The 25,447-nt window shown below is 37.4% G+C and overlaps 1 protein-coding gene across 7 annotated transcripts in view; it reads left to right on the forward strand.

Moving 5' to 3' along the window:
• VPS13B (vacuolar protein sorting 13 homolog B) overlaps positions 1 to 25,447 on the forward strand; it is a 416,489-nt gene that overhangs the window by 364,207 nt on the left and 26,835 nt on the right. For all 7 annotated transcript variants that reach the window (XM_010709173.3, XM_010709170.3, XM_019614165.2 and 4 more), the window contains 12 exons: positions 4,806 to 4,967; positions 14,022 to 14,177; positions 15,302 to 15,565; positions 15,721 to 15,804; positions 15,966 to 16,141; positions 16,639 to 16,809; positions 18,300 to 18,501; positions 19,229 to 19,417; positions 19,806 to 19,952; positions 21,001 to 21,275; positions 22,761 to 22,888; positions 23,496 to 23,695. In XM_010709173.3, coding sequence (XP_010707475.1) covers positions 4,806 to 4,967; positions 14,022 to 14,177; positions 15,302 to 15,565; positions 15,721 to 15,804; positions 15,966 to 16,141; positions 16,639 to 16,809; positions 18,300 to 18,501; positions 19,229 to 19,417; positions 19,806 to 19,952; positions 21,001 to 21,275; positions 22,761 to 22,888; positions 23,496 to 23,695 — 2,154 coding nt within the window. The remainder of the gene's footprint in view (positions 1 to 4,805; positions 4,968 to 14,021; positions 14,178 to 15,301; positions 15,566 to 15,720; positions 15,805 to 15,965; positions 16,142 to 16,638; positions 16,810 to 18,299; positions 18,502 to 19,228; positions 19,418 to 19,805; positions 19,953 to 21,000; positions 21,276 to 22,760; positions 22,889 to 23,495; positions 23,696 to 25,447) is intronic.

A 25,447-nucleotide genomic window follows, 5' to 3' on the forward strand; every position in this document is an offset into this window, starting at 1 on the left:
TATTGCTGACAGGTACATTCTATGAATAGTTGGTACTGATTTATACATGGATTTGGCAATGTTAACATGAGCCACAGGAGGATATACTTCTGTAATTGTTGCTGTAATTTTCTCGTTTCCTCTCACGTCAAGGGTACTTGCCACCATGTTCTGATGTGGTGGGTATCGAGCCTTGAGTATTTCAGATTAAAAACTCGCACCGCTTTGAAATTAGGGAACAGTTAACACACAAGTGGGTTCAAAATGGCTTATTAAATTAATTGTTACCAAGACGTTTTGTATGTGGCTTTGCCTCCAGGTCGGTGCATAGGGGAGCTCTGCGCAGGGAACGCAGGGAATGAATTTTGCAACGATAAGCATAGTTTCACGTCTGCTGTTCACACAAAATACGATACAAATGCTGCCAACTAGAAACAGGAATTTAATCGGCAGGAAGGGTTATTTGAATTCTCCACATATTTTTTACTGGATTAATATCAGAAACAAGTGATGCTGTAGTCAGTGGACAGGCAGATGAAGCATGAAACAATTTGGCCCTGCACCTTAAGATCAATAGTTCGAGATTAACAGAAGCTTCTGTCAATGTCTTTGTTTCCTAGATATGGACTAATTTTTCTTTAAGTAATGAATATTTAGAAAGTAGATTAAGCCTAAAAAACACCAGACATAAAACTCACTTATACTTCTAAATCACATGCTGAAAATCTGAGAGGATTAGCACTTTTTAAAAACAGTTTCCCTTTTTGACATATTTCACTGTCTAATCTTGAATCTCTGTTTAAATACGAGCCATACCAGGCTAATGCATGCCAAAGGCAATAGCCAAGTAACAGTTTTATCAATCAAATAATTGGGTGGGGAAGTTGAAGATTGTTATTGATTGTTTTTTTTTGTTTTAATAGCCAAGTGAAATAGAAAATACATGTCTCTGTCAACATACAATGTGGGGTTTGTTTTTTGTGTTTTTTTTTTATTATTATTATTCACTCCCCTTGTTTGGGACTTCACAAATGGTTTTATGGCATTAGTTCTTTATGATATCTGGAGACACGGGGTCAGCTGAGAAAACAGCTCCCTAGGTATGGCACAAAGTGAGTATTCCTGAGGAAAAACTATTCCTTTGTGGTCTCTCAGTGTAAATGTTTTCCTAAACCCCTCCGAAGTTGTAAAAGCTCCTGTTTTAAACCTGCTGCTTTCAACCACCAGGACTTCTTTTCCGTGAGATCTGCGTGGTCCTTAACCTTTCTGTTAGCTGTTACATAAGTTTTCTTAACGAGCTGGGATCCATCAAAATGACACCTGTGATCACAGGAGTTCCCGTCTTGCCACCACAAGCACAAAGAGCAAAGGAAACCAGTAGAGAAAACTTGCATGTAGCTTCAGTGTACATTTCTAGCTGAGAATGAAGTTACACTGAAGTTTAAACAATAGGAAGAAAAATGTTTTTTTTCTCTCAGAGGAACTTTGGAATAAGAAATTGCTGGAGGCCTCGTGTCCTTTAAAAAGCAGTAGGAAGTACAGGAGAGAGAGAGCGTGTGTGCTTGTGTAAGTCTTCAGTAGCTTGTGAAGCACACAGAGAAAATAACTTCGTGCACATAAAGAGGCCTACGCTTTTATGGTTTGTTTCCAGATCCAGAAACACTTTGAAATAGCTGTGAGCTGAGACGTGAGCAGAAAGCCCTGAGACAGGCAAAGCCTGGTGACTAGTATTATGGGGGGTGTTTTTCCTCTCACCAAGTAGAATTCACAAAATATTTGAAAGTCCAATAAATGAGAGACACTTTCCAGGCCTCTCAAAGAGAAAAGAACAGTGAAAAATGATCTAAAGAGGGGCAGGAAATTATCCTCTAGGAACTGACCCTAATCTCTATCTGCTTATCTGCTTCAAACTGTAGATCTTTTGCTGATTCTTTTGATTTGCAGTTTTAATTCAGGGAGGGCTTTTTTTTTTTTTTTTCTTTTTTTTCTTAATTCAGACTTAGGTGTTTTCAGCTCCTGGAGTCATCATTCCACCCTTCTTCATCACTGCCACGAAAATGACTCAGTTCTGTTTATTTTCATTACATCTGGTTTCTTTACATTCCCTTTTATCAGTCAATATTCCTTCACTCTGTTCTTTTTCTGATTTTTTTTTTTTTCCTTTTCTGCCCACCTTAGAAGTTTCTACTGCCAGAACTTCAGCAGCAACTTTGGGCTGCAGTTTCCTATGACAGATGCATCAGGGACTGAAAAGCATGGGTGGTACTTTGCCAGAGGAAAATCTCCCTCATTTGCTGCAAGGAAAATAAGAGTTACCTAGAGCCCAGCCAGCATAGCATTGCTGTTGAACTGAGCTAAGAGATCCCCAAGTTTCCTTGCTAATCCTTTAGTCAGCTGTTACTATCAAGACTTGAAACATCATCAGCTGCCTCTTAAGCCTGGCACCACAGAGCAGCTCCCTGTTTTGCAAATCTTGGTGTTTCCTTGGTTAAAACTCTGGGACTGCTACAAAATGGAGCTTAAAATATCTCTGTTACTGATTCTGAGACATGTTGCTGTTAAAAGCCGTGGATTCTAGTGGCAAGTATCACATTTAAAGCTAATGATGCAGTCATTCATCAGCACCAAAAAGTACACAAATATACTATTAATCCCTGGTGTGACCGTATTTCCCCAGTACAAGTGAGGAGTTCTATGTGTGCCAAAAGCTCAAAACAGACAAAACAGAAAATTAAGCTTACTGTAGATTGCCTCTTCACTTTAAAAACTGCTAGAACCTACAGTATGTATTAACTTGGTTTCACAGTTACATTCAGGTAAAAGAAAAGTTCATCATCTTATTTTTTTTCTGTGCATAATCAGTGAGAAAAATCTATTAGAGTAAAGCAATTTTCTTAAATTCCCTAGGGTTGCATCTAGGTTTGACTATAACAACATGCTGAGTCCTATGGATAGTAAATCCTCTCTTTTTAAAAGAACATTTTGCAAAGCTGTAACAGGAAAATATATTTGTGGTAGACTTATGGGTATGTGGGTATGGCAGCTTGACAGTAAAAAGACATAGATCCACCACTAGAAAATGCCAAAATAAACTGTGCATTCTGAAGTGGCACTGTAAATGTCAGCCTTTAGCATGCTTCAGTCTGCTACTGCATATGATACAGACGTAAACTCTGTAATGAGTTTTACTGCTTTGAAAAAGTGGGATTTTGAATATGCTTTGCTAATTGTTTTTTCCATAGGAAATAACTGATCTTATGCAGAATTCTTGGGGTTTGGAGAAAAGCTTTATTTTAAATACTCTAATGCTCAGATACTCCAGAGTGAATATTTTTCAGCACAAATGTTCACAACTGACTGTTTTAACATTTGGTCACAAAAGAAATCACTACCTGTGCATAGACATGCACCTTAGATTCTTCTGACGTTGGTAACAGCACTGAGTGTGCATTCAAGGATGTTAAATTGGACATACCTTGCACATTCACTTTTTGGAAAAACTCTTCAATGTGTATCACCCAGCAGTGTGCTGTGAGCAACGTATCAAACTGTTTTTCATGAATAACTATGGATCCATGGGGATCTATCAGGAAATATTTTCCTCTTTCTATTTTGATCTCTGAATTTCTGCAGGCTTTCAGCCACATTGTTATCAAAGAACCGGAGACCCACATGATCATAGACAGAGGAGGTGCTAGCTTCATTATGTCTTTTTAAAAGGTCCACTGAGAGAGCAAGGGGGGGAAATAGAATCAACTCTCAACGACCACAGAGATCCCATAAGTTAGGGAAAACGTCACAGGAAATAAGGATGAGAAGAGAGCAGCTGGGCTGTATTGTGGGGAGAATGGAACCAACCAATAATAAAGCATTGTCAAAAGTGTGTGCAAGGAGACATGGGTCAAGGAGAGGTAATGAAAAGCACGAGAAGATGAATTCTTTATTCTATATCCATTTGATTGCATGAAGAGTATCCAAATATTGCTTTCTTACAGCAGTTGTTATGGGTGCTAGATAGTTGCTTGTAAGTGAAGGTGCCAGCACAGTAGTGGCCAGGTCAGAAGTACACGAGAGATGATCTCCAAATGAGATCATATTATTACTACTACATGGATTGTCTCAACAGATTAACAAGCATCCAGATGAAAAGTGGAAAGAGAGGGATGGAAGGATGCTGTAGATGGGAGAAAGATTGCTGTAAAATCTAAGATACTTTTAAAACTTATGATGCATTTTGATTTTTCATATTTGACTATCAAATATATTGGACTTTGAATGTATCTTCAAACTAACCTTGTGGAGCTGTGAAAATACTCTCCCCATAGATCCTGCTATCTATTTATTTTTCTAAGCATTGCAGTATCTGGAGGGAGTGTCTTCTCCTGACCCACAGCAACATCTCAAGGAAAGAAGGCAGCTGGGGCAGAGGCAGTGCAGCTCCTGGCCTGAGAGAAGAACTGCCAAACATAGAGAAACCTCTTAAAGTCTATCTATAGTCTCCACATCAGCCTCTAGTGTCTCTCTGCTCTCTTTGACACACCACTTCCCATCAAGATTAATTCTGTAGAAATCTTGATCATGTTTGGAAATTTTACTTTTAAATGTTAAAGATTTGCATTACAGATAGATGAAGTTAAATGTGTTTTCATATATTTTGTCAAACCAAGCACTAGATTAGCTGAGGGTAGAATACTGTGAGACGAAAGCTAATGGCAAGAGATCGTGAAGTATTTCTGTGTTGTAACAGTCACCACTTGGGCAGACAGCTGCCAAATGTCTCGCTATATATCTGATGCTTATTGGCTTTCAAATTCTTTTCCTTTCAGAACCAATGCCCCGAGGCAGAGGAGTTGGTCTTCAGCCATTTTGTGATCTGTAATGACACACAAGAGACACTGCGATTTGGCCAGGTGGATACCGATGAAAATATTTTGCTGGCTAGTCTCCACAGTCACCAGTACAGCTGGCGCTCTCACAAGTCCCCACAGGTATGTCACGAACAGCCCTGCAAATGCAGCAATTGCTAAAGCTGACTGCTGGCTTTAGGCACAGATTTTCTGCATGGTCTCAACTATCCGTAATGCTCCAGTTCCTCCAGGAGCCACACACTGTGGCTGCATCAGAAGGAAAAGGTAAACAAAGAGTGAGGAAAGCCAGAAGTATTTAGAAGTTACTCAAGGGTGGATCTGCATGTGCACAACAGCCTTCTGCAGTACTGAGCGTTTGTGGAAGCTGGAGCTTCTGAAAAAAAGCAAAAGAAGATTGCTTGCCAGGTTTTTATAACTAAGTGATCAGTGTCTGTTTTCTGTGATGTACATTAGAGATTTGGGGAATTTTTTTAATGAATTGTTTTTACCAGAAGCATCTGTTCACTGAAATTGTTTGCAGAACAGGGTCAAACTGGACAGATCTCCCAGCTCAGCATGTGTTTGCATTAGAGAAGATTTGAAATCATCAGAAATGTCCCACTTACATAGTTTAAATAAAGCAGTATCTGCTTTTTTTTTTTTTAGGATAAACACTGAAACTGAAAGAAAATAATTTTAAACTATCAGTATTTTGATGAAACTGACTTGTTGGTTTTCTTCATTGGTGCTGAAGAGTGGACCTTTCTTCTTTATTCAGGCTAGGGCAAGAATTTAAATCTGAAAGAAGATATTTATGGGGTAGCAAAACCATTTCTTCTCTCTTTTTACTTTACCCATCTACTGCTGAGTGGCACACGAGAGACCTGTGCCACTTCTTCCTGCTGAGCAGCAGTGCTGCACTGAAGAGTTACTGATCCTTTTACAGAATCTAGGAGAAGTGTAGTGGCTCTGGGTTCCCAGCTCCTGTAGAGCTTTGGGAAGTAGCAGCCCTAACACATCAAAAAGAAGGTGCAGTTTAGATGTTAATTCTAAACAGGAGTTGTGCCTGTTTCCACTGTCGACGAGTTTCAAGTTTCACTGGGAAACAGAGATGACAAACTTACTGTGGTTTTTGTTCATATGTCAGTGGATATGCAGAACTACTGAATTTTACATGAATGCTGTAATCCATGCAAAGGAAACTCAGCCAGAGTAAACAGTTGCAGTTAACACTTAAGGCGTACATAGAACTGAAGGCAGGCTAATAATGGGCCATTTCAACCCCACTGACAGGGGATTTCCTATTAACTCAGTGTGCCTTCAGAGATTTGTAGGGAAACTGGAGCTCTGTTCATTTCTTGTCAACCCAAATGGGTGACTGTGCTCTGGCGTGGGTCAGAGGGAGAGGCAGGATCCCCCTTCGCCAGCTCACTGTACTCACTGGCATTTGGGTTACAACTGACAGAGCTGCTTCCAGTCATGTAAAGGAGAAGGGACTACAAGGCTTGTCTTAGAAAGCCAGCAAAAAGTGACCCATTTTTTATAACCAATCATCAATTGCTCTTGTAGCAAAAAAAAAGTTAAACTTTTAATAAACACGTGGAAAGAGAAGAAAATGCTTAAAACAATTATAAATAAAAACAGAACTCAGTAAGACTTTCCACTTAATTTTTCTTATCCATTTCCTGGTTAAGATTGTCCAGGCTGGGGGAATCTTATTTTGATCACCATTCTCATTCTACTAGTGGTGTGCTTCTGATGATAGTGGACTCTAGTAATGATGTACTTATAATAGTGCAACTTGGAGAATTTTGGAAAGGTTGATTATCGGAAAGTGAAAAGTAGAAGAGTAAAACTGTAGCATGTTATTAATGCTTTATGTCACTTGCAGCCCAGCTGCCAGTGACCACAGCACTGCATATTTTATTAGCCATCCAATAAAACATTGATGTTCAGCTTATCCTTTGGGGCACAGACTTGAGCTGTGTGAAACATTGAGTTTTCATGACTATTATGTAAGTTTCATATTAAATAAAATGAAAGGTGAAAAAATCCAAAAGAAAATCAAGTCACACGCTAGGGCATCGATAAAGTGACAGAAAGAACCTAAGATTCATTTTTCAAATATTCACTCTTCCTTTTGAAACACAGTGATGCCAAAGGGCTTTCCCATTCCCTTTTGCTCTGATCCAGATTCACTGAAGAACTGGGCTGATAAACAACCATGAGTGTCATGTTGGATTCCCATGTCCCAGGAGATGGTGAGGCTAACAGCCTACTCCTGACTTTGCTGGCCAGCACTCTCTTCCAGTAGGGGGGCTCTGCCCCGCTTGTCCCAGCCCTTGGAATAGTTTCAAGAGTATTACTGCTCTTTTAATGTTTTTCAATGGCCATCACTTGCTGGGAAATTTAGGAACTAAAAAATAGCACTGAGGTAATCCCACTGAAAATATATGGAAGCATATGCTTTCCACACGCTGTGAGATAGAAGCAAATTTTCTTTAGAAAGGTTAGAGAATCTTGGCATCCATGTGTAAGCTTTGTTCATTTGGTTAATGTTAAATCTGAATTGCTGTAAATATAGCATGCTTCCAAGGGGCAGTTCATCTAAACAGCCTAAACAGCACAATCATTTTAGGTCATACAAAATAGGTTTGTTTGAAGATTATTACAAATGTTGTCATGTGCAAATTTCTTAATGATTAATACAAATCCTTGAAATGAAAACAATTCCTCAATTAAGACATCAGATTGTACCCATTATGCTGTGGCACTTTTCTAATTGTTTCCATCTATCAGTGTTATTACCCAAAGGTCAGAATAATGCCCAAGCATGGACAAACCCTACCAGTGTCATATTCGTGGAATGCTAGATGACTTCATAGTTATGAAATTATTTCATTTCTCATGATAATTCCCAACTTGCCAAGTTAGTGAATTTTAAGAACTCTGAGAGCAGATTGTAAGATAAATGTGAAATAATCCATACTTCTGGAGTCAGGGACTTCCCTCCAGGCATTAGTTCATACTTGACTTACTTGACTTACACTTGGGGATAAAATGAGTTAGGACAAGGTCTTAGATACCACATTCTCTTACTGGGAAAGAAAACCAACTTGCACAACTTTGGCTGGCTCATGTTTCTTGTTACACAGGCACTAAGAAGCAGCGGTTGCCATGAAATACTTTATTTAACCTCTGCAAAATGTTTTTTTAGTATGGCAAGGCAGTTTAGTTAGATGAAAATAAATAGTTTTAAAAGGATTGTATTTCTTTTACATTCACATCAATAAAATTCTCAATTTTTCTTTTGCTAATTAAGCATAGTGAGAGATGCAGTAATTACCCGTTCGAATTATTTAACATAATTATGTGTTACCTGCAATACATTAGTTTTGTAGCAGCTGATATTTTTATAGTGCTTCACTTGTATTTGAAATCAATATTAGTGAAGTTACAATAGGCTATAATTTACAATTATTCAATTTTCTGATGTTCAGAAAACAGTTGTAACACAGCAAGGATTTGGTTTGATCGATTATTGGTGCTGTCCCTCTAATTGTCTGGCTTATGCTTGAGCTCCTTCTTTTATTTGGTTTTTCCCAGCCCGGTTTGTCTGAATTTCAGCAAACCTAACCTTTCCCTTTTAACTTTCACTCCAATTCCTGCAAGTCTCACTAGTTTGGCTAATATTTCAGTAATAAGTCTGAGTGCCGGTGCTCTTTCTTTTGCTCTGTTCCATCTCCCATGTTTTCCTCAGATTTCATGGGTTTTTGACCCTCCTCGGGGAGAAGACACCCCCAGTATATAGTCCTTTTCAGAGCTGGGGTAAGTCCAAAACTGACGATATTTGAAGCTTTAGGCAATTCCAGCAAAAGTTGCCAGACCTCGTGAGTTCCTGTTGCAGATTTTAATGAAAGTTAGAGGTCTGTGAGATATCATTAAAAAGGAAGAGAAGCTACATCACTCCTGCGCTCCACAGACACCGCTGGCCTCTCCGTTATTATTGGATCCAGTTTGTGCTCCTTATCTTGATCTTCAAGTTGCTTTGTGGGATGGGCCCCAGTTGTGTCAAAAGTCATGTTTGTCTCCAAGACAGCTGTGTTTTTTAGGAGAACTGGAGCACATGATACATAGGGTGAAACTCTGAAGTTAGAAGAGATCAGATCTTCCTAGCAATTTACTCAGGGTTAAGGAATTCTGTCTTGCAAGACAGTAGGCAGTCCCAGAGTCCCACCAGGGATCGCAGCAAATGTAAAAACCAACCATTCTTATGAGAGTCCCCCAAATGTATTCTACAGAGGTTGTTTGCTTGCAAATAAATAGCAAAAATCTCTGTAACGCTGATTTTGCTGTTGTTCACTTTCTCACTCCCAGCACTGTAACAACAGCCTGTTTTCCCTTTACACTGTCCTTAATTTGAAGCAGCAGGTGCTGCGGGTAAAAGTCACTTTGTATTTTGATTTGAACAGCGGCTTCAGTGAGAATGTGACCACGTTATTGATTGTAAGCTACATACATTTATTATTTATCAAGCTTTGGTAAGTATTCCTGAAAGAAATCTGTGCCACTTTAATTGCTGCTTCGGTAGAATTTAAGAGAAAAGATCTTTCTAATGTAATTTGCTTTGCAATTTCTGAACGTACACCTAGAAACTCTTGAAAAGGTATTAGGAGTTGTTACTTCAGTAATGCCTTCACTTGAACACTGGAATCCATTTAAAATGTTTCTTTCCTTGTTTTAAATAGCTGGCCTGCAAAGCATGACTTCTGCTGGAATGTTCTGAGCAGTCTTAAAGGCAGTTGTAGATTGGGAAATAGCTTTAAGAACTTCCTCCTCTTTCTCCTATGAAAAAAAAAAAGAAAGCATGAAGCCAAATTTTCATTTGTTGCATCTCCAGAAAGATAATAATTCATCATTATTTATTTCCAAGTGACCATTTTTCCAGGTATTGGGCTATATCCTGTAAAGTGTAAGATGATATACAGTACTCTGTGGGTTCAGCTTAGAAGCTGTGACTTACACATCGGTTATTATGAGGATTTTTTCCTGTTTTATTGTTTAGGGATGTTACAGATGCTGTGCACAACCTTTTGTACTTAACATAATCCTCCCCAGGTTATTCGCAGAACAACATCAGGCAAAAAAAAAAAGAAAAAAAGAAAAAGAAAGAAGTTTTATGTTATTTTACACTATTTCAGTAGTGAGAAATGTGTTGTTGCTTTCCTTTGGGATTTTGCATTCGAAATCAGTGGTTAGACTATATTATGTATAACTTATTTTCTAGATGCTATCTGGGGCTGATAGAGATTAATGTTGTCCATGAGACACATGAATCCTCATAATTTGGTTACTGTTCCTTAACCAAAAGACAATTCCATAGTGTTTAGAGCTAGTTGGTTTCTGTGGGGTTCAGGCCTTCTTTGCAGGTTGCTGAGATTCACAGTACCTTTAGGAAACCCTGAGGGTCAGAGTTTGTCTGCTGAGTGTGACCTTGTATCTGCTGGCCAGGACAAGGGTGATGGAAATTGCTTTCCTCCATCTCCTGTTTTATCCTTTTGTCTTTCAAGGCCTGGTGGTGTAGAGAAGGTCAGATCTCCCATGTCCCATGAGAAAATCAAGCCAAAATGAAATTTAGTGACTGCTGCAATTGACAATATGCAGAATGAACATTGCATTTGTTGTTTTCCCAAATATTATTTGTTAGTACGATTGCTAATTCTTGTCGAGTGCCACATTGTGGTAAGTGTCCTAAAAACAAACAAAAAATGCCAGTCATCCTTCACTCTTAGTTTTTCAATTTAAAATTGCTTTAGCTTCTAATCTTACCATTCAGTTCCCATTTCTAGGTCTCCATTTTCTTCCTTTCTCCTGGATCATCCCATTTTACTGTCTCACATCTCTTAAAATAACCTCTTGCTTCCATGCCACTAACCAGGTCCTCACCTGACTCCTTCAAGTCCCTCAGTGTTTATATCAATGTCTCTTTTTCTCCCCAGAAGGCATTTACTAGTTTCATCTGGAAAGAAGATACCATTTAACTGAAGTGAACCTAAGTTACAAGCAAAATAGAAATAAATTTGTATCTAAGTATTTTGAGGGCATTTTGAGATTTAAATTACTTATACAGCTGGAAAATGCTGCCTTTTCTGGACAGAGTCCATTTTTAGTCTCATTTTTAATCCCCATTTTAGTCTCCGTGCCCTGTCATATGACACTTAGCTTTATTTACTCAGATCATATCCTTCACCCACACATCTAGCTGAAAACCTAAGCAAATTTTGAGAGGTGCATAGAAAAATTCTTTGAGGAACTATGGTAAAAAGTGCAGCTTTTCAAACCATTCCAGTAGGAACAGCTTCATCTTAGTCTGCCTCCCTGAAGGCAATTTCTTTCCCTTTCAAGACAGAAATCCATAATGGCTCAGATTTTAAAAGAAATCTCCAAAACAGCAAAGTCTAGTCAAAACAAAAAGCTCTGCAGGTATGTTTCCCAACAGCAAATGGGGGTGCAAATGAATATGCGTAAAAACGATAGTCTGCTTTAAATTCTCTCTAAACTCCAGATTGCCATTTGTCACTGGATTATGTTTGTTAGAATGTTGTTGAAGATTGCTGAATATTTTCTGTTCCTTTTTGCAATGAGTTTTCTTTTCTCCTAATGTATATACCATACTTAGTTTTAGTTGTTAAACTTCTTTATAGCACAGTTTCTAAGAAATACTTAGAATTTAAAACTTGATAAATGAAAGGGATTATATGGCAATTGCCTTCAATCTGTGCATTAGGTCAGGTTTATAACATTAGAACTCCATCTAATACCATCTAATATGATGACTGCTAACATAATGTTCGCACTTGATTACTTAATTTTCTAAAATTACTTCGATTTTTGCTTCCTGCCATATATCTCTATATCACTTAGTGTCATTTGCTAATCACTTCTAGCCGTGCTTTCCAGAAATCTCTCATTTGAGTAACTGGCTCACCAGGAGATCTCCTTTGTGTTTTCATGGAATGCAGTTTCTTTGCTCAATAGGATACTTACACAATTCTTATATTATTATGTCATTAAATAGCTTACGGAGGTTGTTCCCTGTTGTGTGTAGTATTTACTAGTATACAATATTTAGAAAATATGAAATTCTCAACATAAAGTAATATCTCTTTTTTATTTTTCCTTCTGAACCATGAAGTTAAATGCATACTAATCGTGCTACGAAGAAAATGAGTAAAGGCATCATCTGCGAGCTAATGAGCACTCAGCAAAAGCTGACAGGGTGTTTCTTGGGAACGTTCAGCGCATGAGCAAAGCTGTTTATGCAGGGTGGGAGACATCCTAATGTTGGAGCTACATGCAATTACTAAGCATCAATTATAGCATTCGTGTGACATCTATCTTTGGAGCACACTATATTTTGCGTGCCTTCTTAGTACCTCTTCTCACTACTTGGCTGTCATTTCCCGCTACCAGTCTCTCCAAAGCAAACAGTTCCCTTGTTTCTCTTAGTGTTCAGATGTGATGAGATTTATTCCCAGCTGCCTCTGTAAGAAACTGAACTGATTCCAGCCACTGCAGTTGGACTTCTTTGTTTTTGTTTTTCCTTTTCTGTAACTAATACTTAAGTATCAGAGCAATGTATTTGTTTACGAGTCGGAGTGTCCTAGAGCACAATTCCCTCAATGTCTTCCTGAATATAAGGAAGTGCCTATGCACAAGCATACCCAAGCGTGTGCCCATGCACACACTGGCACACACAAGCCTTTGTGCTTCCAGCATAAAGCTAATTTGAATCTGAATGCAACAGTCATCACTCTAACAAATTCAAAAGCCACCCACTGAATAGATGTTTTTGTTCTGTGTGTAACTTGTGCAGAGGATACCGCAAATTGCAAACAGGCTACTGAGTTGTAATATCTTTGAAAGTTGTTGCTGTGGTTGTTTCTTAAAACAATGAAAAGAACAACATCCAGACATTCACAAAGTCCAACTGGCCAGATCTACGGACAGTGCTATCTGTCTTTGGAAACAAATCATGGGAGAACATAATATTTACAAGTCTCATTTTTTGCTAGTGTAAATAATCAAACCTGGGCCTGATCCTGTTCCCAATTACTTAAATTAATTAATGACAGATGGCCAAAATCAGTCTGAAATTCAACCCTCAAGAAAGAACTCCCACAAGGCCTTTATGTAACCGTTTCGAAGGACTTAAGTGATGCTTAGACTCTATGCTGGCCCTCTGCAAAGACTAAATTTTACCCAGAATTCCTATTGCTTTGATCGCTTATATATAGCTCACATTCTTAAGTTTGCACAGCCACAAAAGATCTATGCAGAGCTAAATAGCCAGATCTTCAGCTGGCATAAATAAATTTATGTAACTTCATTGACCTACATGGAACAGTACCAATTTTCACTACACTGGCTTAAAGAATCTCCATGGGATAGAGGTAAGTGCGTATGGTGGGTAAGTGGATGAAAGGCTCTTCAAATGATGAAAGACTATATTGCTCTGGAAGTGATTTAGTTAAACTGGAAAAAAGCCACTCCTTTTCCGGAATAAATCACACAGGGAGTATAATTACGCAGTAAAATTTCTTCTCATGCAGTCAAGCTTGAACTTGCCACCACATTTGTATAAGAAATGAAATGTTTCCCATCTCTCAGTGATATGCTACATTCTTATACGTTTAACACATATGTAGGTCTGAGCTCTACATGTGTATATACAAAAAGATTTGTATTCTTCTACTGAGGTGAACGGTGCTTGCAATATTCTCTCTTGCCCAAAAGGCCAAAAAAATGGACCTGCACTCCATATTGCCTTGCTGCTAATGTGGAGATAGGATTTCTAGGATAATTTCAAATACAGTAAAGAAAATCTCTTATTTCCTGTTTTATCCTCTGTAGTCTAGCTAACATATGTTGAACTGTTGTGCGCTTGATTTTTTCCATCCGTAAACACAGAGTTAAAGCAGGTACTTTACAGAAACGCATGATGCAGAACCATCTTACTTACTGTGTTGTCCATTCCTCTGTTTCTATCCAAAGTCCTAGAATGTGCAAATGACTCAGTGAACTGGTGTGCTTAGTATGGCTGAGTTTTAAAAACAAGGATATTTCCCTGTCATGGGAATTCCTATCTTACTGCAAGGCTGGCTAGTGTTGAAGTAGCAATTGTTTTCTTTCCAGCTGTTGCACATCTGTATTGAAGGCTGGGGAAACTGGCGGTGGTCTGAGCCATTCAGTGTGGACAATGCAGGGACCTTTATCCGTACCATTCAGTACAAGGGCCGCACGGCTTCACTTATTATCAAGGTTCAGCAGCTCAGTGGAGTACAAAAACAAGTGAGTATTTGATCCTGTTTGGAAAAAAATAATCTGAGTAACTTAAACCATTGTTTATTCATGAATAAACCTTATTATTCCCTTCCTAACGAGACCTGCAAAAAAGCAAGTATAACAGTATTCTGGGTACACTTAAGGAGTTTTTACAACTCTTCTGTAAGAACTCATTATGGTATGGATCTTGACATATAAAAACTGTTAGCACCACATATTTCACATGTTTCAGTAAACTTCCTTTTGAAAATTCTGTCATTGGTAACTTCCACAATTTCTTGGATTTGTTAAGGTCATGAGTTGAAGTAATTCACTTTGTTAAGAAACTTGTTCTTTTATTCTAGAATGTAATTCAGGCCTTTGTTTTATTAGAAGAGAATGAAGTAAGAACTACATTTGAAAATGGGTTGCTGCACAGTAACTTTTCACATCATATCTTTGTATAGGGATTTGTAATAGTGCTGCAGTCATTCTGTCTGCATCGGCAGAAGAGAGAGCATGGAGTGGGCACAACATGAATATGGCAGAGTGCCTCATGTTGCACAACAGAAATACAGCTGATCAGTCAAGAGCCATGCTGAGAGTTTGCTTGTTTGTAGCTGTGGTGCAAGGCCTTATTGGTGAAAAGCAAATGATGGTTGTAATAGAGATACTTTTCCTTTGTACAGCTTAGAAAAAGACAGGTGTATGTTCTGTGAGAAATAATTCATGTGTTACAGACAGCGATTGCTTTGAGACAGCAACCATTAATGATCTGGATCTCTGCATGTCCCACTGTCCTTTGTCAGTGGAAACCTTATGTCTGAAGTATATCACTGTGTCTATTTAGAAGGTGTGTCGTTCAGAGACCATCACACTGCTCTTAAAATCAAAGCCAGAATTATGTCAGCCATGGTCAGTACTGCTGAGTGAGATTCTTAATGCCTGATTTCTATGAAATTGCACATACATTTGGCCAATAAGAATAACATTTACCATTCACTGCCTTCAGTAGTGCTTGGAAAAATGTAACAGAATGAAAATGCTAAAATAGAGATTGTTTTTGTACACGTTTTCCATCTGTAATTCAGTCTTGACCTTTCTTATTTCCAATTGTTTATATACGGGCTGAATATTTTTGTGTGTTTTAGATCCTAATCTGTGGAAGACAGACAGTCTGTAGTTACCTTTCAGAAAGTATCGAACTGAAGGTGGTTCAGCATTACATTAGTCAGGATGGACAGGCAGTTGTTAAAGAGCACATCAACTGCCTTGCAGCCAAGCAGAAGCTGCCTTCCTATGTCCTAGAAGATGACGAGCTCACCGAACTCAGTGTGAAGGCCACAGGAGATGAAGACTGGTCCCAAGATGTATGTCTGAGTTCTAAACATACAGAACACAGCACCGTCATCCAGGTATGTCTGAAATTAGATGCTTGAGATATAACTTAAAAAATGTCCGTGAGAACTGAGAACTTTTAACTTTATCATATCGTTTGATATGATGAAATGTTCATTATCATCAGCTTAGAATAATTCTAATGAAATACTGCTGATATATCTGCATGCAGGTACCATCCTCAAAGAGTTTGATTACATACGTGTGGTGCACAATTCTGACTTTAGAGCCCAGCTCTCAAGTGCAGCAGCGAATAGTAAGTAATGCCTCTTTAATCTCAGTGTTGACAACTTATATGTCATATGATTAATTAAGGGCAGAATGACCCACTGGAAAGACTTATTAATAGCTTGTTTCAACAGATGTAATTCTGAAATAAAGTAAGAATAAAAGTGTTGTTTTTTTTCCTTTTTGTAGATTGTTTTCAGCCCTCTTTTCATTGTAAGGAGCCATCTTCCAGACCCAATTATCATACATTTAGAGAAAAGGAGTCTAGGATTGAATGAAATACAAGTGGTTCCAGGGAAAGGACAGGAGAAAGCTCTGCAAAATGTAGAACCTGATCTTACTCATCACCTGACATTTCAAGCCAGGTAAAATATGCACTTTCCTTGAAAATGATTCATTTGTATTGAAAAGAAGAAACCATTTACACTTTAACTTCTAGTGCAGTATTTCAAAGAGAACAGAGTATGCAAAGGAGGTACAAGAGAACAAGTGTGTGTGACCTGGAGTAATATGATAGGAAATAATACATTTAGTATCACTATACTGAATGTGCTGGCATTTGTTTGCTTAAACTATCCACATTCTTGTGTTTTGGGAAAAAAAAAAAATCCTAAATTCTCTTGGACTATTTATTGTGAATACTCTTCAATTCCTGGGGTCTTAGACACAAATGTTATTAAAGTGTCATAACAGGTTCATGCATATCTGCATATGCTCAGTAACTTGTTGGACAATTCATCCACAATTACTTTGAGAGTGTTCCTCTTGCAGAACCCACTTGGAAAGCTTCATTAAAGAAAATGTTAGTGCTATTAATACTTGATCTTGTTCTGTGAATGACCAAATCTGTTTTCAATGACAGGGAGGAAGATGATCCTTCAGAGTGTGCAGTCCCTATCTCAACTACGCTTATTAAACAGATAGCAACTAAATCCCATCCAGGTGGCAATGTCAACCAGATTCTGTCCGAGTTTTACGGCACTGCTAATCCTCATCAGCCTGCATGGCCATATAACAAGAAGGATTCAGACAGGTAGTTTTTTGCTAAATGTACTTCATGGTCATTGCATTGACTTTTCAAATAAAGAGATCTTCCACAAGATAAAATGGTTAATTGAAATAAAGCCTCTAGGAAGCTAACTAAAACTTTACCATCCATATCATTAAATACAAAGGTATCGCTTACTGCTAAGTATCTCCCTTACTCACAGATTGTTGGAGGCTGGGAAAATGTACTAGCAGTGCATTGGTATCTGCCAGCTGTCTTTTTAGGGTTTTGTAGATGTCCGTTACTAACCAGTATAAGGGTCAAAATACTAGGCTGGAAGATCTTTGATCTTTATCTAAACAGGTTATTCTTTTCATCTGTTTTTACAATAAAACTTTGTTAATGAAATTTAAAACAACTAACCTAACAGTGGAACTCAGTAAATGTTTTGAGTCTTGACCAAGCATAAACTCTGTAGAGCTCAACTACTTAATCAAAATAAGGATCACCAAGACTCTTAATTAACTTTCTACTTACATTAATAGATCAACCTGTGTCCTTTCAGACTTAAGTCAGCTGTGAAAATATCATAGCTTGTCCTAAATTCCTCATTAACTAAAAATAATCTCAGTGATCAAAATTTGATGTGTATTATGTGTTCTAGCTGTATAATTGCAGTTATTGAAAGCTTGTACACTTTGTTTTTTTACTCTGTAGCATAAGTTTCTTATAAGTTCAAACTTATTGTGTTTTATCCTTCGTTAGATTATTCTGACTGCATTTTTAGACAACGGAATTTTCTGAACTAGTTATAGATTTTATCTGTTTTGAAAAGTTACTACCCCAACCAAAAGAAAGCCCCAAAAATACATTTACATATAACATTTTCTTTGTTATCAAGAGCTTGGCATGGTGCTTGTTTGCTTAGTCAGCCTTGTGAAATCAACTTCAAGAAGACTGCATGTGATCAACGTTGAGTATGTTTTCAGTAATTACAAGATTCCTATTTGTAAGCTGCAGAAGTGGTTGCAGGCAGGAAGAACTTTCAGTTAGCCTAAGGGCTACCCTTGATTACACTGAAAAGACTGCATCCGTTCAAGGACTAAATAAATGAAACTTTTTTTTTTCTTTTTCTTTTTGTGAATACAACTTTTTTTGCTGCAGCTGTAGAGGTTGTTTATTCAAGATCTGTGTTTCAGCTCAGAAACAGCAGAAAAAAGAGTCGAGGGGAAAATAAATGAATAATTTTGATTTTGTTTGCAGAAGTCACAGGCTTAGCTATAGAGAATAACAGCAATTCTAGGGCATTCATTTAATTGACAAAATTTAGTTCGAGCTTATGCTGTTACAAATAAGTCTTTATAGCCTACAAGAGGCTCATTCTGACAGCATAACAATATGTTCCAGAATGATTAGGTAAGAGGAGACCATTTCTTTATTTCAAAAAGGCGAGGTCTTGAAAATGAAGTGAAAATTATTGCATATCTTAAAGCCATTATTTGACTTTATCATTTTGTTTATTTGTTTCCGAACAGCAATGAGCAGCTCTCCCAGTGGGACAGTCCAATGCGGGTAAAGCTGTCAGTGTGGAAACCATGTGTTAAAACTCTGCTGATAGAACTCCTGCCCTGGGCTTTGCTTATCAATCAGTCCAAGTGGGACCTCTGGCTCTTTGAAGGAGAGAAGATAGTGCTTCAAGTGCCTACTGGAAAAGTAATGATTCCCCCCAACTTCGAGGTAACTGCCATTTGAGTCAGAAGACAAAGTTCTCCATGTAGCAGCCCAAGAAAATTACTCCAAAGCTCAAGTAAAGACTTCGGGCACTGCTCTGCAGGCCTAACTGCATCCTGCATTATTAGCTTATCTCTTAGGGGATGTGTTGACCACGGTAGCACAGCTGACAGCCTCTAAGGGATATTTCATCGTTGAGTGGTTTAGGCTGAGGTGTTTCATAGCTCATGTAGTACCAGGAGCGGTTTGGTAACAAGACGGGGTGAATGACAAATGAGGACAGTTATTCAGAATATCTTCCTTCTTGAATTTAGGGCTTTATCTAATGGATCTTCTTGCATATCTTAGCTTCATCATGCATTTGCTTTTTTACTACAGTCCTAATATTGTTTATTTTTGAAAGAATTAAGATAATTCAACAGATCAATTTGTCAGTTCCAGCAGGATAATTTGATACTTCCTGCTTATTTTGCCATTCTTTTTTTCCCCATAAATGTCTGTTGAGAAACAAAAGGTCTGCTGATTAACACATCTCAGTGTTCCCTACAGTCTCAATTTCACTGGGTGGGTCAGTTTCATATCCACATTATGGTTTCATCTATCCTTGTGCTGCTTGGAAAGAATTGGAAAAAGGCAGGAAATGACAGTGACTGCATACTGAAAACAATGTGTAAGTGTAGAAGAAATGTATGGAATTATCAACAACTGATAGCTGGTCTTTTTTCGCTTGCAGGAAGCTTTCCAGGTTGGAATATACTGGGCAAACACTAACACCGTGCACAAATCAGTGGCAATCAAACTGGTTCATGATGTGACCTCCCCAAAATGGAAGGATGCTGAGAATGGGGAAGTAGTAACATTGGATGAAGAAGGTTTTGTTGAAGCTGAAATAAAACTTGGTGCTTTTCCAGGTCATCAAAAGGTTAGGAGAAAATTATAACTTTATCATTTAACTTAAAAAATCATCAAATGTATGCAGCATTAAAACTTGTCCCCAATTATGTTAATACACGTAGAACATAATGAGAATGTAAATAATGTAAGAAGTATAATTTAAAGCATTAGTAAGAAATAATCTGCCCAGCTCATCAAGGTGATACAAGACTTTCTGGAATTAATTAATTATCATTCTTGTTTGAAAAACATTGACAGTTGCAACTTAGAAGCATATGATATGGCTCCATTTACAAAGTACATGAATGTAGAAAGGATTTCCATAGTTAAGAAAATGGCAATTCAGGCACTGTATTTCAGTGTTTCCTGCTTTTATTTATGACTTCATCAACATCATTATCATAATTATCTTACAGTTGTGCCAGTTCTGCATTTCTTCTATGGTTCGACAAGGTATACAAATTCTACAAATTGAAGATAAGACAACAGTAATCAATGATACATCATATCAAATCTATTACAGACCGCAGCTTTGTATGTCCAAACTGTACTCAGGAGAAGAGGTAAAGTGCCATTTTTTTTTGTCACTTACCTTACAGACATCTTTAGGTTTGTATAGTCTTAACTGCATACAGCATAACTTGAACAGAAGTCATTAGATGTAATAATTACAGATTATGGTATATCACTACAGTTTAAAATAGAGAATCCTGGGCAAATATAACTGCAGTAATTCACTGTGATCAGACTTTGTGCAAAGCAGGAGATTCTTGCACGTTACACAATTAGTTCTGCCAGTCCTCCATCTGTTCAGACACTAATGGCCATTTCTGTGAAATAAGCAGCATAATCCGTAGTAGCTGTTGAAGCTGCTCTATGAATTTTTATTGAATTTGCATGTAAAAGAGGTACATTGGCCTGGCAGGCTGAAAAGTTTTGGGAAGATTCCAATGGGGCTGCATACCTAGGGACGTGCCCAAGGTTTATGTATTTCAGCAAACTGCATCAAATTGTGAATATCAGCTCTCTAATAATTGCTCAGTAGATTTAAGAACTAGCTCACAGGAACCAAAATGTATGCACAATTTATATAAATTTACTGAAGACTATATTCATAACAGAATATATGGAAAGAATTCTCAGAGTCAAACAGGAGAGGAGTTGGCAGATCAACATATTTTTAAAGTTCCCTATTTATGTATTGTTTATTTCTGCATTATTTTTCTTTACATTAGTACCTGTGTTTGTGCATTGTGCATTTTGTGACAGTCTTACGGGGAATTTAAGGGGAACTGGAAGAATGCTAAGGCTGGACTACAACACGAGTTTTAAATCTATCAATGGATTTTCTTCTCACTGTTGTTTTACAGCGATGTAACTGTTGCTTTTGGCGGAGTTATTTTGTGCAGCTGAGTATGGACTATAGATAACTGTGCTCGGTTAAACTGCTTAAGTATAACTGAAGACAGAATTTGGCCAAGTAGCTCTGAAAGCATGAGACTCGATGCAGCTGCTAGTTGTGGCCCAGTGGCTACTTAAAACTGTTCTATGCAAGATCAGCATGAATAAAAGCCTCTTATGAGTTAGCTTGTCCCTCTGTTTTCTCTCCAGGAGTTTCACTCAACAGATAGCACCGTGTTCAGTGTTGGGCCAGCCAGGACAAAGAGCACTGAAACACTGACTTCCGTGCCATGCTGGGACCTGTTGGTGGATAGTGGCCCTGAAACTTCAGGGACACCTCCTACTCAGAAGTGCATGCTGCTGAGTTTCAGTCCAGGTGGCAGCTCTGAGTTCTGGAGCCTACCAGCTGTGATTAAACAGGAGTTTCCCAGACAGAGTGTGGCAGTGCCTATTGGGGCCAGTAGGGAAAGCGGATTTTATACCAGGTACTAAATGCTGAACGAGTGATGAATGTTCCTTGTTGCTATAAAGCCTCAGCTAGTAACAAATCGCAAGAGATTAATGCGGAAGTCAGAGTAACACATGCCCCCCATATGTAAAGGGAAGCCTTACTTTAATTTAAAAATTGTTATCTTTTGATGGTTTTGATGGTTTTATTGTAAATGGTTTAATGTTATGATCTTGTACAAGTTGTACGATTTTTATAAGGTATGGGCTTCTATTTATACTTGCATACAAAAGAAGAGAATGAAAAGCTTTCATTTGTGGTTACAGTCTGTTTTAATTTTTTTGTAACAAGGTTTGAAGGACAATGTAGAATAGTACCATACAAAAATGTATGGGAGGTAAAAATATATTTCAGTAAGAGAAAAACAGGATAAGTGATACAAGGGAGAAACTATTTCAAGACTATAGGCAAGTAAAGACTTCCAAGTTTTGAAAGCTTGAAATATTCGAACGTGCATTCTGCTTCCAAACAAATGCATCCAGTTAGCTAAAAGTAAAAGTCCAATGGCTTGTTAGATGCCCAGATTTAATTCTCAGTCCCAATATATAAATCTATGCATTCTTTTGCTGATAGAAACAAGAAATAATCCGCTGAAAGAAACTGAGAGAAGCTGTATCAGTACAAATTATTAGCTGTATGATCTTTCTCTTGCCTACAGTACTCGGTATCATTATGAGTACTAAAGGTTCCCACACAAACTTCAGCTTAAAGAAAATATCACCAAAATGTAAAGAACACAGAAAGAATTCTTTATAATCCTGAGACAGCCATAGAGGATCTGGAGCAAATTTTGAGAGTGTTTGAATTTTGAAAATCTCCATAAGGTGAAGTTGTTTTTTTTTTAGAAGTAGTTGAAATGACACATGCAAAAAAGAATTTGCTTAAAGATATTTTATGTGTAAGTAGCTAATGAGTAAACAAGTTAATTGATTTCTCATTTTGAAAATTGGTGTAGTGATGCTCCATAACATCAACGTTTGAAGGGGCAATAGCATTGTCGATCATTCCAGGGGAGCTAACGGTCACAGATCTATGCAATTGTTTAAAATATCTTTCATGTGTGTCAGAGAAGTATGCGTGCAAATTCCTCTGGAAAATTTTTAAGATTTATGTTAAAAATTTGGGCTTACAATCTCATGTTTTTAATTTTATATAAATATGTGCTGGCTAGGGCTCTCATCTTGCAAACACACATGCACAGTTTAACTCATGAGTAGTCTCCATGAAGTGATTTTTTCCTCTGATGTTGTGTTTCATGGTATTTCCACGTGCTCTTTTGTTTCAGTATAATGCTTTGTGAAGACAGGTACTAGTCTATATATGTAAGTATTGGTGGAATCATACTTTGATCATAGAGAAGATTCTAGATGGTAGTTTTGATTGTATTTGTATGTCCAGGGTAAGAACACATATAAGTTTCATCCAAAACTTACACATTAAAATATGTTTTCTTCTGTTTTAGAGCTGTAACACTGACTTACCAAGAGCATCTTGGCGTGACATACCTAACACTTACAGAAGATCCAAGTCCTCGTATAATTATCCACAACAGGTGCTCCATTTCATTGCTTCTAAAAGAGAACTTCAAAGGTATGTTGTTTGCAGGAATTAAAAAGTGTACTTTTGCAGTATAAATGATTTCACTTTATCTCCAGTGCAAAGATGAATTCAGTATGTGTTTTGGTTAAAACAAGAACCTCATGCCTGCATGAAAGTGAATCTCAAATCTAGTGATTCTGGAGCACACTGAAGCCTGGAAGCTAATGAAATTAACCAGGAGGTAATGAAGGTGCAGGCTTTTGGGCCTCTGTAGTTCCAGCTACCAAGGTGAACTGGTTGTAGGAAGCTAGGAGACAGTGAAATTTTGTTGACATCAGTTCAGTCCCATGGAACACTTGAATTTCCTCAGATTGGCAAATGCAACTACAAAAAAACCCACTAGCTACAATATGTTAATGTAACAATCAGTGGAAAACTACTTATATAAATCTTAATAAGAGAAAGAAAAGAGAAAAAAACAAAAAAAAAACCACACAGACAATTCCAATGAATAGGAAAGTAATGTTTTTATTTCTTAGTAATATTTTAGGCAGAGTATTTTAGAAACTTCTTAGTTTGTGTATGTATAGGTTTGTTTTCATTTAATGTGGATTTTAGAAAGCCTTAATCTTACATATTTTATATATAAATATTTCAGATACACCAAAGTTTGAAGTTTATTGTAGAAAGATTCCAGCTGAATGTTCAATTCATCATGAACTTTACCATCAAGTATCCAGCTACCCAGACTGCAAAACAAGAGATTTGTTACCCAGCATTCTTCTGAAAGTGATGTCATCTGATGATTTAGTAAATGAATGGAGTGATTTTGTGGACATCAACAATCAAGGAACACAAGTAAATCACTATAAAGTATTTCCTAATTCACAGCATAAATCTCTGTCTTCTTGACCTACATAGTACAGTGTTCCTCTGTGATTTGTGTATCCTTTCTGTTGGCTTTGTTGTTTGCTTTCTTTAAAAAAAAAAAACTCTTGAGACCTCTCCTTCCTAAGCCTCTTCCTGTGGAATTTTTAGAATACAGATACATACTTGGCAGTGACTGATTTTAAAAATAGTTAGATCAAAAATTCCAACTTGGTAGTGCTGAACTTTTTCACTTATTTTTGATCAACCTGGCAAGTCCACGGCATTCTCTGGAAAAATAAGTCCTGAAAATTTCTGGCCCCTGGAAGCAAAGAATCCCAGAAGATCCAGGAAAATTCTTCCATTTGGTAACTTCATCACATCGTGTAGGAGTCATCACTATTCTCCCTTGGTGTCTTCACAGAAGCTAACCATGTCTTTATAAAACAAAAACCAAAAAATTCTTTCCTTCTGTTATTTTTCTCCTGTTTTGAGGTAAATGAAAACTTCCTTGACTGAAGTAATTCTTTTTGATAGGAATTTTTTCCATCTTTGAAGTCATTAGTTTACATGGAATCAACATAAACTGCTTGGCTCTTTGAAAGAAATACTAGTTTCAGATGTTTTCCCCGGGGACCAATCGCAAAATGCTCTTGATTATTGAGTGTTATGTTATATAGCAAGTAGTTCGGTTTCATTCAGCAAGCTACTCAAGCAATGCAAGGTTTCAAATTTCAGTCATTAATGTTATGCCAGACCAGGGTTCTTTATAAGTATCTGGCTCCTAGGAGGAATTAGATGCTAAGACAACATTTGGGGATCATTGTCTACTTGAAGAACTCTCCAAATAAAAATTGTAGCCTTCTGTGTTAGGGTTTACGTGTAGGGAGTCTCCCAGGATTTCTCAATCAGTCTTTCCCTTAGGAAACTGTAAATATATATAAATAATGAATCTGCTAATAGCCTTAGATTTGACTTCACATGCAACTTAGTTAAGACTGAAATAACTGGTACTTTAAAGGATCTCAAGCAATTTGTACTCTTTATCTCAGATAGATACTTCTTAATCTTGATCCCTTAGAAAGAAAAAATAATTAGTTTACTAAAACTTAAGGTAAATATCTCTGCTATCCATCATCAGAATTATCTGAAATTGGAATTAAAATGGCCAGATTTTAAGATCCATGAGGATTTATAGAGTGGCAAGGTTGTACTGGTAAGTCAGTAAATGTCCTTTTTTCCACCAGTGCAGGATGGAGAATAACTTCCAAATAAGTGAAGGATTAAAACTATATATATATAAAATAAATTATTTTATATGTAATTCTCAGAAGAATCAGATATAACTTGATGAATGAAACTTAATAATCTGTACAATAAATAACAAAGCTAGAATCAGTTTAAGTGCTGATCCTAATGAACTTCCAAGAGCTTTTTGTTATGTTGACTTGTTAACAACAGTAAAGACTGTTCAAGACAAACAACTGCTTATTTCACTTCTATTAGCCCATCATCTTTGTGTTGTTCCCTTAGTTTGCATTCCTTTAAATGATAGCTCCTGTCATTAGAGTCTTGTAAATAACTGTGTTGATTGTAGGACTAAAGGAAATCAGAAGCAAGCTTGTGCTAACAAGGACTGCTGCATGTTTTCCAGACTTGAAAGGACTTATATTGTGGAAAAACACAAAACTTGCATGTAAATACTGCATAATTAGGCTCCAAGAACAACGTCCTTTTTTTTTT

The sequence above is a fragment of the Meleagris gallopavo genome, chromosome 3, assembly GCF_000146605.3.
Source record: "Meleagris gallopavo isolate NT-WF06-2002-E0010 breed Aviagen turkey brand Nicholas breeding stock chromosome 3, Turkey_5.1, whole genome shotgun sequence".
NCBI classification, from domain to species: domain Eukaryota; kingdom Metazoa; phylum Chordata; class Aves; order Galliformes; family Phasianidae; genus Meleagris; species Meleagris gallopavo.